At 42.4% G+C, this 14,181-nt stretch overlaps 1 protein-coding gene across 1 annotated transcript in view; it reads right to left on the bottom strand.

Moving 5' to 3' along the window:
- Positions 1-8,529: 8,529 nt before the first annotated feature.
- Positions 8,530-14,181, bottom strand: part of CHRFAM7A (CHRNA7 (exons 5-10) and FAM7A (exons A-E) fusion) — a 38,168-nt gene continuing 32,516 nt past the window's right edge. Inside the window, exons 7-10 of the mRNA XM_034409442.3 lie at positions 13,938-14,132; positions 11,916-12,002; positions 11,523-11,632; positions 8,530-9,314 (exon numbers count right to left, since the gene is read on the bottom strand). Coding sequence (XP_034265333.2) covers positions 8,799-9,314; positions 11,523-11,632; positions 11,916-12,002; positions 13,938-14,132 — 908 coding nt within the window. The 3' untranslated portion in view covers positions 8,530-8,798. The remainder of the gene's footprint in view (positions 9,315-11,522; positions 11,633-11,915; positions 12,003-13,937; positions 14,133-14,181) is intronic.

Genomic DNA, 14,181 nt, shown 5'->3' with positions numbered 1-14,181 from the left:
GTGACATGGTTATAGTAATAAGTGGGAAGAGATAGATACTAGGAAGGAAGAGAAGAATAGTAATACATTCTTAGTAAATAGTTTGACAGCGTTGTGGGAATTAGTTGTTAAGCAGAGTGATAGTGTTCAGGGAAAAACTGTCCTTGTGTCTAGTTGTTCTGGTGTGCAGTGCTCTGTAGCATCGTTTTGAGGGTAGGAGTTGAAACAATTTATGTCCAGGATGCAAGGGGTCTATAAATATTTTCACAGCCCTCTTTTTTGACTCGTGCAGTATATAGGTCCTCAATGGGAGGCAGGTTGGTAGCCATGGTTTTTTCTGCAGTTCTAATGATCCTCTGAAGTCTGGGTCTGTCTTGTTGGGTTGCAGAACCAAACCAGACAGTTATAGAGGTGCAGATGACAGACTCAATAATTCCTTTGTAGAACTGAATCAGCAGCTCCTTGGGCAGTTTGAGCTTCCTGAGTTGGCATTGAAGATATGGTGGGCGATCAGCATTACTCCAATTGAATTCAACCTACATCATAGGATTGGAAAGTTGGGTTTTGTCGGTCCCATCCAGGAACCTCAAGACAAAACACAGCAGCCCATCCAAGGACTAGCTCCTTAGCTCAGTGGTTTGTGTGAATGCAGCACAAGGTTGCATTCGTTCTTATGACAGCTACAATCCAATCATGTATCCGGACTCAATGAGTACGGTCTAACTGTAGAAAGTGGAATTATGATATGAAACAGCAAGGGGATTTTTTTTTAAAAAATGAATGCAAACCCTTAATGTTTAAATTCTTAAGTACGTAGACTGTGATTATGCTGATTATAGTATATAATATAAATGCCAGTAGAGTCATGTAAGGGCCTGAAATAATGGCATATATTATGCTTTCAACATTTATCCATTATTTGAGGGTTTTGTTTTTCTTTTCAAAAGTGGGGGGGATTGATAAAAACCTTGAGAAATTGATCCTGATCGGTGAATACATACTGCGTGAAAAGAAATTGGTTTCCAAAAAGAGCAATGACTGACTTTTAGTAATATTGGCAACAAATGGATTTCAGATGAGATATATCGATCTATATCGCAACTCCTTGCCGGGCTTGAAATAATAGATTGCATTAAAATGTTATGAGATTTAGATTCTAGATTTCGGTGAGTTGTATAAACATAACACACTTTTTTTAAATAAATTGCATTTATTGATTGATAAAGCACTTGAAAGTAGGACAAGAAGAGATGCATGGAAGCTAAGAGAACTAAGGAGGAATTTCCTGACAGTGAGAACAATTAACCAGTGGAACAACTTGCCTCCAGAAGTTGTGGATGCTCCATCACTGGAGGTTTTCAAGAAGAGATTGGACAACCCAGCTCTCTGAAATGGTGTAGGGTCTCCTTCTTGAGCAGGGGGATTAGACTAGAAGACATCCAAGGTCCTTTCCAGTTCTATTCTGATTGATTGATTGATTGATTGATTGATCTCTAAGGAAAGGTCCAAAGAAGAGGGGGTCGACCTATTTTCCACAGCACCAGAAAGCAGGACAAGAAGCAATGGATGGAGACTAACCAAGGAGAGAAGCAACCTGGAATTAAGGAGAAACTTCCTAACAGTGAAGACAATTAACCAGTGGAACGGCTTCCCACCAGAAGTTGTGGGTGCTTCATCACTGGAGATTTTTACAAAGAGATTAGATGGCCATTGGAATGAAATGGTGTAGGATCTCCTGCCTGAGCAGGAGGTTGGACTAGAAGACCTCCAAGGTCCCTTCCAACTCTGTTATTCTGTTACTTTGTTATTTGAAACAAGGAAACATTGATTGGTGTCTAGCCTTCTAATCCCAGGCAAACCTATTATTGGTTTAATCCAAATGCATTCCCGATTCAGTTATTTTTCATGCAAGAGAGAGACGTACTGTATTAGCACAGTTCGTATAGCAGCTGCTCTCTAGAAGAAGGTTAACAATGCCTTCTAATCTTCTTAAAGAGTAATTAAGAAGGACAATAACTGAACTATGATGAATGCAACCTGTAAGCAAGAAATGATAACAAATAGAACCAATACGGCAAATGATTCCATGCTTAGTTACCCCTTAAAATAGAAAATATTTTCCTTGTTTTGAAGGAAGGAATATATAATTTCTCCATGAGGGAGGGAGAACTTTAAACCACACCACTGTTGATATGCTGTTCCAGTTTTTATTAAAGGGATGTTAAATTCCATGAGATAGAACTAATCCATAATATGCTTTTGCCAAAAGCGTGCTCTCTGTATATAGGGGTGTTTCTTCCATTATTCTTCCCCAATTACTCTTTTCTGTTATTCATACTATAATAGATACATTTCCCACGTCATATGACTTTCTAAGTTGCTTTTTAATCCTTGGAAAGAATCAGAAGAAGTACAAGTTTCAAAGATCGATTGTGTTTTGGGCGGCATTTGTTATTTTGAAAGAACAAAATGATAAATTTGCATTCAAATTCTAATAGGATGAATTTATCTTCCAAATCCTCCATCAACCAACCGACAGACCTTTGAGCTCATCTCTGCAAACATCTGATTAGGCTAGCCAAGGCGTAAACCTGTGAATTGCCATGGTATAGTAGAACAGTTATTTTTTGCCTAAAATATCTTTACTTCCCCCGCAAAAAATAATCAATATATTGTTGGACCAATGTGCCCTTCTTACAGTCACACAAATTCTAGCCACCTGCCATGTGGACTATTGTAATATAACCCTTCCCTCCCTCCCTCCCTTCTTCTCTTCCCTCCTTTCTTCCCTCCTCCCTTCCAACCATCTTCCTCCCTTCCCTCCAATCCACCTTCCTCCCTCCGTCCCATCTCTTTCTTCTCTTTCTTTTCTTTCTTTCTTTCTTTCTTTCTTTCTTTCTTTCTTTCTTTCTTTCTTTCTTTTTTCAGAAAAGTTCCAGGAGAACACCCACCAATACCAGGATAAACCACCTCCTTATACAGTAAAGAGGAAGAAAAGCAGAGAAATTAGATGAAGTTTGAGGAAATTAGCTGAAAACAGGGTGGTCCAATCAAGACATGAAAAAGATGAAATTAATAGACTGGATAATGCTCCCTGCCATGTTTTGATTGTCCTCAGCTCACCACCAGTTCAGTTTAATGGAGTCACGTGAACTTATAATGTTCTTTTTTCCCCCCCTTCTTGGTCTGCAAGGCAAAGGGTTAGGGTACAATTGAAATAATTTCTTGAAACTTCTTTTCGAAGTGCCATCGCCTTCTTATTCTTTCTCAAGGAACACGGAGAGAAAAATGACTCAGAGCTTACAACATTGGTGAAGCCACCAAGTTCCTTCCCAACTGAAGAAAAATTGCATTACATCCCATTTCCAACTAATAGGTAGTCAGTGGGAAATAGCAACCATCAATAAATGCAGTGTTTTCTTTCAAATAATCACTGTTTCAGGAGCAGTAAAATAAATTTTTTTACAAGGTTGGGTTTCTAACCTTTTCATTGCTACTGAAATTCAAGTGCAATTCAATGAGATCAGAGGAACCAAAAAAAAAAGAAAATCATTGCAGAACAATTGATGCCCAAAATACTCAACCACAGTGCCAGTAAGTAAGCTTCTTTCAAGGAAAATGCCAGTGAGACACAGTTACAGGCTTAGTCAAGAAAATTCCAAGGACATATTCTTACAACAATAGGCTAGAATAGTGGTCACTATTTTCAGCTACAGCTGAGTCTTAAAAGCATGTCACTTTTTTGCTGAGGTCATTAACCGAGAATGAATTCACTCCAGAAACTGACACTTAGAGTCTGGTTATGTGAATGTTTAAACTTGAAAGTGCAGTTCAAAGACATTTAGACAGAAACTTCAGCCTAGTAAAAACCGGAAGGAGGAGGAGGAGGAGGAGGAGGAGGAGGAGGAGGAGGAGGAGGAGGAGGAGGAGGAGGAGGAGGAGGAGGAGGAGAAGGAGAAGAAGAAGAAGAAGAAGAAGAAGAAGAAGAAGAAGAAGAAGAAGAAGAAGAAGAAGAAGAAGAAGAAGAAGAAGAAGAAGAAGAAGAAGAAGAAGAAGAAGAAGAAGAAGAAGAATCTCAGGAAAGAAAAGGAGCTCCTCTCATTCAACAGAATAAAATAGGATGGATGAAGGATGATTCACGCCCAGTTTTAATCATTAAAATTCAGCCTTCTCTCCCTGGCTGGACATAGCTGCCAGCTTCTCATGTGAGCATCCCAGGAAGTGCCATTGTCCTTGGGTGAAGATGATTGAACTTGGAGAGATAGCTAAATTGGCTTCTTTGATCAGAAGTGGGGTGGGGAAAAACAATGTCTACATTTATGTTTGAATGGAAATTCCTGGTAGACTTTTTGCACGAAACAGAAAAAAAAATTGAACTGATGACTTGTGGTTTTGATGATTAGGAAAAGAAATGAGTAACAGGAAAAAAGGTAGCTTCTTTTGTAACCATGGAGATAATGTTGTAATTGCACTTACATCTGCTGCAAGGGAAATTGGAGGCTTCTTTCTATTTGTTTTTCTTTCTTTCCTTTTTTTCTTTCTTTTTTGTTTCATTCTGCTTTGTATCAGTTTGTATTAATTATTATTTTTTTATAAAGCTTAATTGAAGTTTGTTCTGAAAACAGTCAAAATAGGGAGGACATTTTAAAAGGTCAGGAAGGAAAGGAAGGAATGAGTGAGGGAGGTAAGGAAGGGGATAGGACAGAGGGAGGAAGAAAGGAGGAAGAAAGGAGGGAGGGAGGGAAGGAAGGGGATAGGACGGAGGGAGAGAGGAAGAGAATGAGGCAGTGAAGGATGGATGGATAGATGGATGGATGGGAAGGAAGGAAGGATTTTCTCTACTTTCCAGCCTCACCAGCCTAAGCCTAGCATAATTTAAGAAATGACTGATTTTCATCCATTTCCCCCCCCCCACCAAATTCCATCGGTTTGCTCATTCTGTATTATATCTTTGAAAATGTACACCGCTAAGCCCCCTGAGTGACCTCAAAGCATCTATGCAGAATTCGAAGGCCACCAGCTGTTAACAAAAAGAAGAGACAATCCATGAAAGAAAATGACTACAAGAAATATGCCTCCCTAAGGAATGCTTTGGCTTCCTTTGGAACATCAGTTCTCCAACCCATGGGCCAATTTATGGCGCACACATGGATAATTTGCTTTAACTGTTCTTTTACTGGGTTGTTTTAAATTCCGTCTCTGCCCAATTCAATAACCATCTCCTCCCCCCCCCACTCTCATTCTCTCTCTCTCCCTCCCTTTTTATGGATTCTGGATGTCCTTGTTTGAGCCATATATCTCTGCTTCCTGCCTTAAGAGAGGCCAAGGACCAAAAAAGATTCAAAACAGGTTTACTGGCAAATACCAGGACTTTCAACAATGAAAAGGAACGATCTAATAAACACCAAAAACATGAGACGGTTTCAAGGGCACGAGGCAAGAAATCAAGAGAATTAAGTAGATGTTTTGTGTTGGTCCAGATCAAAGTTGATAGTAGTAGGTGAAGATTGGGTTGCCCAACCATTTAAAGAATATCAATTCTGCATTTGTACCAATCCGTTAAACATTTAGTTACGTGCATACCCAAAGATATAACTCAGTAATATGCAATATGGAGAAAATATATTTTTTTAAAGATATGGATAGATGGGAGTCATTCAACACCCTTTAGGGAAAGGCGAATGTTTCAGAATGAATATTATTTGCAGATCAATTTATATTCTGAGAGGAATTCCTGTTTAAATAGCTGGAAAATATTTTCAGAAAATAAATCTCTTTGTTTGGAAAAATGTTATGGGGTTCTTTGATTCTGAGAATATCTTTACAGAAAAAGCAATTAGGGAGATCTTCCCATTAAATTGCTAAAATGACTTTATGGTGAAACGTAATATTAAAAATTGGGGACAAGTGTTTTGGTTAAAAATAAATGTTCAAGTCTCTCTGCCTACCTCCTATGAGGTGATCAACCTGGTTTAGCTAGAAAATAATGAATATTTATTTTTCCCTACAAAGCAAAGCACAGTCTGGGCATCCTGAAAGCAATTCAAGATTGATCAACTATAATAACCCTTAACTGCAGCCAGAAGAACATATGTGGGTTTCTCTAAGCAATGGGCTTAGATTAGATTTTTCTCATTTTCTTCCTGGGGGTCTGCAAAATTCCCCGTAATGAGGAAAAAAATAAATTAATTAGGGGGCCACTGGAGGCTAAAAGGTACGAAGAAGAGTTACAGGAATTGGGTGTGTCTAGTCTAATGAAAAGAAGGAGTAGGGGAGACATGATAGCAGCGTTCCAATATTTTTGGGACTCCTACGATGATGGGGGGGGGGGTGTGAAACTATTTTCCAAAGCACCAAAAGGCAAGACAAGAAGCCACAAGTTCAAAACCGACCGAGGAGAAAAGGAAGCTAGAACTTAGGAGAAATTTCCTAACGGTGAGACCAGACAACCAATGGAATAGTTTGCCTTCAGAAGACGTGGATGCTCCATCACTGAAAGCTTTCAAGAAGAGATTGGCCAACCATTTGTCTGAAATGACATAGGGCAGTGATGGCGAATCTTTTCAGCACCGAGTGCCCAAACCAGAATGCGTGTGACCAGCTAACTGACTCGTGCATGCCTGGTTTTTTGGGCCATTTTCTCAGTGGTTAAATCCATTGTTTTTTACTACCGGTTCTGTGGACGTGGCTTGGAGGGCGTGGGGTGGCTTGGTGGGCGTGGCAGGGGAAGGATACTGCAAAATCTCCATTCCCATCCCACTCTGGGGACAGCCAGAAGTGGCATTTGCCGGTTCTTCAAACTACTCAAAATTTCCGCTACCGGTTCTCCAGAACCTGTCAGAACCTGCTGGATTTCACTCCTGCATTTTCTGGGCCATTTTCAGGCCCACAAAATGACCTAAAATGACCTGAAAATGGCCCCCAAAAGGCTTGAAAACAGCCCCAAAAATGGCCTAGTTTTTGGCTGTTTTCAGGCCGTCTTCCGGTGCTCCCGATGCCCATGAAGGCCAGCTAGCCAGTGCGCGTGCACGCCGGAAACCAGAAGAGCAGCTGGTGATGGCACGCATGCCCACAGCATCCCATAGGTTCGCCATCACAGACATAGGATCTCCTGCTCGAGGAGTGGGTTGAACTAGCAGTCCCCAGAGTCTCTTCCAACTCTATTCTTCTGTGTTCTAACAAAACAGTGAGTAGAGAAACAAATTCCACAGTTTGGCCTGGCCAAACGTTTTGCCAGAGATGGCGATGAAACCCAGCCAAGTGCCAGTGGATCAAAGAATCCTTCCCCCCACCCCATCCCCAAAAAATTAATTGCTCATTTCTGCCCGTCAGTGTGACTCACTGGGGTGTCAAACGGTGCGCAGCACACCCAGAGGCTGTTTTTCCTTTGAAGTTAAATTCAGAGGGCCTGTGGCATTAATAATCCAAAATTTTGCTATGAAATCAAAGCAAGGTCTTCTCTCCAGCTCAGGGAGATGCTCCAGAAGACATCCAGGAATCCTTAACCAGAAAAGGAAGCTTCTCATTAGGGTTCCTTTATGGAGAGGGTTTTTTTTTTTAACTTCTTTATGCAAATGGTATTAGTTTAATTTGCATACAGCTGTAAATCTTGCTCGCCATTATAAAATACCGCACAAGCAAGTTTTAGATGCATGTACAACTTCGGCGTTGAAAAATTAAAAGAAGCAAAGGTAAGCTTTAGGAGATGATGGCACTGATGAGAGGTCAAGAGCCTTGTGAGAAAATGCCTTCTTAGCCATTTTTGAAAAGGATGCTGGGGTGGGTGTCATCTGATGCGCAACAAGAAGGTACGGCGTTGAGTGGAAGCCACCACAGGATCTCCTTTCTCATAGATAGTTTCCATGCATCCAACTGGGATATGCCAGCTGAATGGGCAGGTTTCTGCTTGGAAGAGAATCTGGGAGTTGAGCCATTTAGGTTTTCAAAGTTTAAAGCCAACACTTTGAATCCTACCATGGACCTATGGAGATGACCTTGGAGAAGGTTAGGACTATTGGTGCAGAAGAACCGTGTGTTTAGTTCAGGGAGGTGGAAAAGTATTTGGCTGACTATCTCCAACTCTCTGGGGGGAAGGGGAAATGGAGGCGAAGATGGAGATGGAGATGGAGGAGGAGAAGGAGAAGGAGAAGGAGAAGGAGAAGGAGAAGGAGAAGGAGAAGGAGAAGGAGAAGGAGAAGGAGAAGGAGAAGGAGATGGAGATGGAGATGATAGAGGAGGAGGAGAAGGAGAAGGAGAAGGAGAAGGAGAAGGAGAAGGAGAAGGAGAAGGAGGAGGAGGAGGAGATGGAGATGATGGAGGAGGAGGAGAAGGAGAAGGAGATGGAGGAGGAGATGGAGGAGGAGGAGGAAAAGGAGAAGGCTCAGATTTCCTTTCTTTCTTTGTACCGCTTTCCCATAAAAATACAAATCATTGCTTAAAGAATAATTTGCAATTGCACGGCACCAAATCCAATCAAACAAAACAAACAAACGAATAAAAAAATTATCCCCGAAAACAAAAAAATATTCGAAGCTGAATCAATAATACAAATGAGATGCAAGTTGACTTTATTTAAAGAGTTTATTCCAGACACCAAAGCTGTGAGGTCAGGTAGTGGTGGATGAGCACTTATGTTACCTCACTGAGGTTCTTAATTAGCCTGAACCGTCACCCTCCCCAGCCCCCCCAGGAAAGAAAAAAAGAGCAAAGTTTGCATCCATAAATCCAATAGAATCATGTGCCCTGAAATACATTATTGCTACATAACAGATTTTTAGAAATAGCCAACTTTGGGGTTAGGGGCAGACCCCAAGCGCAGGTCAAGCGAAATCTTTTGAAACCGCCTCCACAAAATTGGGCGCTGACATAAGGATGCCAATGGTGCAGATGATGGTGAAGACCGAGAAGGCCATCAAACAGAGGCGGTCCACCACGGAGGCGGCAAACTTCCACTCGTTGCAAATCGCTTGAGCCTCATCCTGGTCTCTGAAGCGGTTGGCGATGTACCGGATCTCCTCCAGGATCTTCGCTAGATCCGAGTCCGTTTCAGAGGAGTGGACGTTGTGAAGGAGGTTCTCTTCATCCGTGGGAGAACAAGCCATTCTTCCACAGATCACCCCAGAATCAGTGGTCGGGGTGCATTGGACACCTTCCAAACCACGGAAGCCAATATATAACATATTCCCATTGCTGGATTGCTGACCGCTGACCGTATTGATCTCCATGCTTGAAATGCTACAGCGTCGTCTGTGCTGGCAAGCCGGGCGCACTCGGCCTTCTCCGGGCCTTTTCATCCTCAGGAACCAGGCACACCAGTTGAGGAGGATAATTCTGGTCTGGGAAAAGACAGAGAAGCATGTGATTGATATACAGAGTCTTTCCGTCAGCCTTCCTAATTAGAGCAGACAGAAAACACCACCAGCTGAGATAATTGTTAGGGTTCCAAGTAACAGACCCAACACAATCAAACCTCTGAGGCCTAGGAGTTCCTCAAAGTACAGATTTATTAGGCATGTTATATTGGCACATAGGGTGAAAACCCAATTCTGAAGCAGTGGTGAAATCTGAACCGGTTTACTACCGGTTCGCTGGCTGTGCATGCCGCAGTGTGCACCACGCACCAAATGCGAGGTGCGGGTGTGCAGTGCACATCAAAAGGAGGCTGGGGTAAGTAGAACAGCGCGTGGGGGGGGGGTGTGATCAGCTATGGCACGCAATTTTTTTTTTTACTTTTAAAAGCATTGCTTTTAAAAGAAAAAAAAAGCCTCTGTTGATCACGCGGCTCAGCTGGGCATGGGGGGGGTGGAAGGCAGTGATTTTTGCTACTGGTTCTCCGAACCACCTGCCACCATAGCTACCAGATCGGGTGATCCGGTCCAAACCAGGAGCATTTCACCCCTGCTCTGAAGGTCCCACAGTTTTCCCCACCCAAATTAAAAGTCAAAGTTCTTCCCGCCAGTCCACATGTCCATCACATGGTCCAATCCAGTCACTGCCCCAACTCCAGTTGGTTTCAGTCCACGCCTCCCCAGCACATGGTGAGAACATCCTTGGTTCCCAGGAGAAAGAATTTTATTTTGGCTACATGTCCCCAGTTTTCTTTATTCTCCCCTCCCGTTCCCACAGCTCCAACCAGCGTAGCTGTGGCAGCCCTGAAGATGCTCCAAAATGGCTTCAGAGTTGACGCTAATTCTTCTTCATTGTAAGGCTACATTAACAGAATCTTGCTGGTCTAAAAGCACAAATCCGCTGCCTTCTCCTTTTCAGTCTGATAAGCTAAGAAGGATCCCTTCTGGGACTCTTTCTCAGTCTGTTATGCAGCTGAGGTCTATGTCTTCTCTTATCTAGATGGTTCCTAGGCAGTAGCTCCTCGTCTCATTCCCCCAAGGTCTTTCCCACATACCATTACAGGTAGTCCTCAACTTACAACAGCTTGTTTAGTGACCATTCAAAGTTACAACCGCACTGAAAAAAGTGACTTATGACCATTTTTCACACTTATGACTGTGGTATCATCCCCGTGGTCATGTGATTTGCGTTCTGGTGTTTGACAACTGGTTCATATTTATGACGGTTTCAGTGTTCCGGGGTCACGTGATCCTCTTTTGCGACTTTCTGACAAGCCAGAGTCACTTAACAGCTATGGCACTAATTTAACCACGGCAGTGATTCACTTAACAACCGTGGCAAGAAAAGTCGTAAGATGGTGCAAAACTCACTTATCAAATTTCTGACTTAGCAACATAAATTCTGGGCTCAATTGTGGTCGTAAATCAAGGACTACCTGTATTTAGAAAAGAGGAAAGCACAAAGTTGAGGCACATCATCTTCAGATGTTTACCTAATAAAATCACAATCATATATATGGGTCACTGAGACTCACCCATGGGTTCCACAGTTGAACATGACCCCAATCAACACCCTGGACAAGCAAAACTAATTCTACTTTGTTGTAAAGCTATGTTAAGAGAAAGTCTGATAGTAGAATTCTTTGAAGGTGGTAACAATAAGAGAAGACTCCCTCCTCTAAAGTTTTCTGGTGATGTTTGGTGGGGGAAAGAACAACCATTTTACGCTCTAGTTGCAAAACCTGTGCAAAACCGTACGGAAAGGAAAGGAACTTGGACCCCTTCTCAATGGTACTCCAGATGCCTCCTGAAAGTTTAAAAAAACATTCGCTTATGCAGCCGAAGAATTTTCTGCCTGCTGGGGGGGAAAAAGATACGTATTCCTTTATTTTCTGTGTTCTTTATTTATTGATGATGAGTTGGCTGCTTGAATGAACTTCACAGATGAAGAGGCGGAGCAACATATCTGGATAAATAAAATATACATCGCGGCAGCTCCTGATACTTGGCAGTAGAAACAGAGAGGGAGCTACGGTCGGTTGAACTTCAGGTAGCAGAAATCGCTACGCATCTTTCTCTTCTGCCTGAAAAAAATCTCACATTTCCTACCAGGGCGGTAATTCACTTGCCTCTGTGGCTGGTCGGGTGTTCTTAATGGAGGAAAAATAAAATTCTGCCAAAAAAAATGGTGCTTACCCACTTTGGCATTTTCCCACCTTCAGGGTCATGGTGATGATATTGGAGGACAATGACCGTTACCACCACCGAAAGTCCAACAATAATCATGGTACTGGCAAAATATTGAGCTATGGAAGGAAGCAAGAAATACATATATCTTTAAAAAAAAAATAGATGCCGTAAGACTGATATGGAAGATCAACCGATTGCTCTATTACAGGGGTATCAAATTCAAGGCCCAGGTTCGGATGTGGTCGGATCCAGCCCGTGAGGCCGTCCTGGAAAATGTAAGGGACCAGCCTGCATCGCTTCGGCCTGGTCTACCCAGTGCGAAGAGGAAACAAGCTGATCTTGCAAAACATGACTGTATTGCAAGATGGAAAAGAGCTCAATTCTTTGAAAGGGACTTACCAATTAACGGCACCGAATCCGATGTTGCTGGCATGATTTCGGCCACCAGGAGCATAAAAACGGTGAGGGATAACAAAACTGTGATTCCTGGAAAACAAATGATTGGGTTGGACTCAGGGCACAGAACAGGCTGAGGTTGAACAAAAGTGATTAAATATACCAACGTTCTCAGCTTTGGCAACTTTCAGATGGAGCCTTCACTTCACAATTTTCGATTTTGAGAATTGAAGTCCATACATCCGAAAGTGGACAAGGTTGAGAAACAATGAGATAGACTGCAGCGTGAAAAATCTCAGTCCCTCTGTGGCATAGAACCCAACCTCACCCATCCCTGATACCCTTCGGATGTTCCAGTTGGCATTTCAAACACATCTGAAAGGTGTCTGGCAATTGACAAGTACCCCAAAGGGTGGCCAGCAACTGATAAGAGGAAAGTTGATGAGACCGGAAGTGTTAACGTTGGACGGGAGAAGACAAAGGGAAGATTCAGATGGAGTCTGGAACAGTTGAGAATCTCCACCAATGTCTCAAAGAAGAGGCGGAGAGAAGGCTGATGGCACTGGATGTTGTCAGCGTCCCAGCACTGACATATATAAAGAGAGGAGAAGCTTGAACTTTTGCCTACTAAATCCCTTTGAAGATTCTGTCTCCTGGGAGATGGGAGGGGGGGAGACATTCCTGTGATCTGACGAAGAAGAGATGGGGAAAGTGGCTTGGAAGATAGCCAATGAGAAGCAGAGAATTGGGGATCGGAAAGGGAGGGATTGGAAGGTAAAGGTCAGTACTGACCGCGAAAGAGCCATGTTTTTAAAAGGTGATATCTCTTGATGATAAAAGACTTTGTGGAGAGATAATTCCAGCTGGGGGTGTCTTTGGCAGCCCACCATGGTGTTCTTTCTACCACTTTTTATACACTCGGTTTTTCATGTTTGCCTACTCTACTCAACCACCTGAAAGGCTAGTGAAATCTTAAATTTTTTTAATTAGATTTTTTAATTAGATTTAAATAAATTTAAATAAATTTAAATAAATTCCTTGCAAGAATGCTCTCAGGAGGACCAAGACCCACCCATCCTCTCTCACGGAGGATGATCCTTGTAGGCCCTTGGCAATACCAACCCTAGCAGGCAAATTACTACGCATTTTCCCATCCTTCTGGCTTTGCTGCACTGCTGAGTAACCAAATATAAAATATTTAGTAGCTATCCTTTGAATCTTGTTCATGTTGTGGAAAACAAGGGGATGGAGGAGAGGTGGAGAGAGACAGAGAGAGAGAGAGAGAGAAGATGCTATATGCTATGCAATATGGACTTGGAAAAAGTTCATAGATGATGATGATGGGTTGCAAATGGTACCTTTTGGCACTTTGATTCATCTGTTGGACAGAGAAGCTCGCCAAACTGGAGTGCCAAAATGAATCATCCTTATGCTCTTTCCCCACCCACCCCCAACGATTGCTACAAACATACATTAAGTCAAGATTTTATGTCCATGATGAGATGAGGATATAAAACCAGGAATGTGTCTACATTCTTAACCAGTGAAATTTTAACAAGGAGGCAGTTGTAGTCCTACTTGGGAGCCATCCTCATTGAGCAAAATGGAACTTGCTAATGAGTAGGTAAAAGGGGTTGCAAACATGCCTCGTCTGAAACTCATTTCTGCTGTCAACACAGGGGCATCTTTGGCAAAATTCTTTTCTCTTGTTAATGTCTGCCCACCAGCATCCTGGGAACCTGAATTTCTCTTCTTTGCCAGATAGCAAATGAAGCAGATCTGGTGACCAACATTTAAAAAAAACCACTGAATTTTTTTGAAGTGTCCAGGTTATAAAAGTTATATGGGCGACAGTTTCCTCAGCTGTTGATTTGACTGCCTTCACTCACTCCCTGCTCCTGATCCAATTCTTCTATGATTTCCTGGAAATTTCTTTCTACCTGCTTTCCACCTGCTTTTTAAAGCTGGAGGTGACCGTCAGCAAGAAAAAAACTTGCTTCAAAGCAAACAGAATCATCTCGTTACCAAGTGAAATTTTCTCTCCAGAGTCAGCTGGAAGCAGGAAAACCAGAAGGGCAAGTGCTGAGATCAGGACACATGGAATGAGAAGATTAAGTCCATAATACAATGTTCTCCGTCGCATTGTGATTGTAAAGGTCACATCTGGATAGGGCTCTTTGCAACATTCGTAGAAGGATTCTGTCCTCTTGCCTGGAACTCCTGGGTGGGAAGAACACAAATTCAGATGGACCAGCCATTGGGGGAGGAG

Source organism: Pantherophis guttatus, chromosome 13 (assembly GCF_059756535.1).
Source record: "Pantherophis guttatus breed Tessera chromosome 13, ASM5975653v1, whole genome shotgun sequence".
Taxonomy (NCBI): Eukaryota; Metazoa; Chordata; class Lepidosauria; order Squamata; family Colubridae; genus Pantherophis; species Pantherophis guttatus.
Note: the sequence above shows the minus strand (reverse complement) of the source record. Positions and strands in the feature narration are given on the sequence as shown.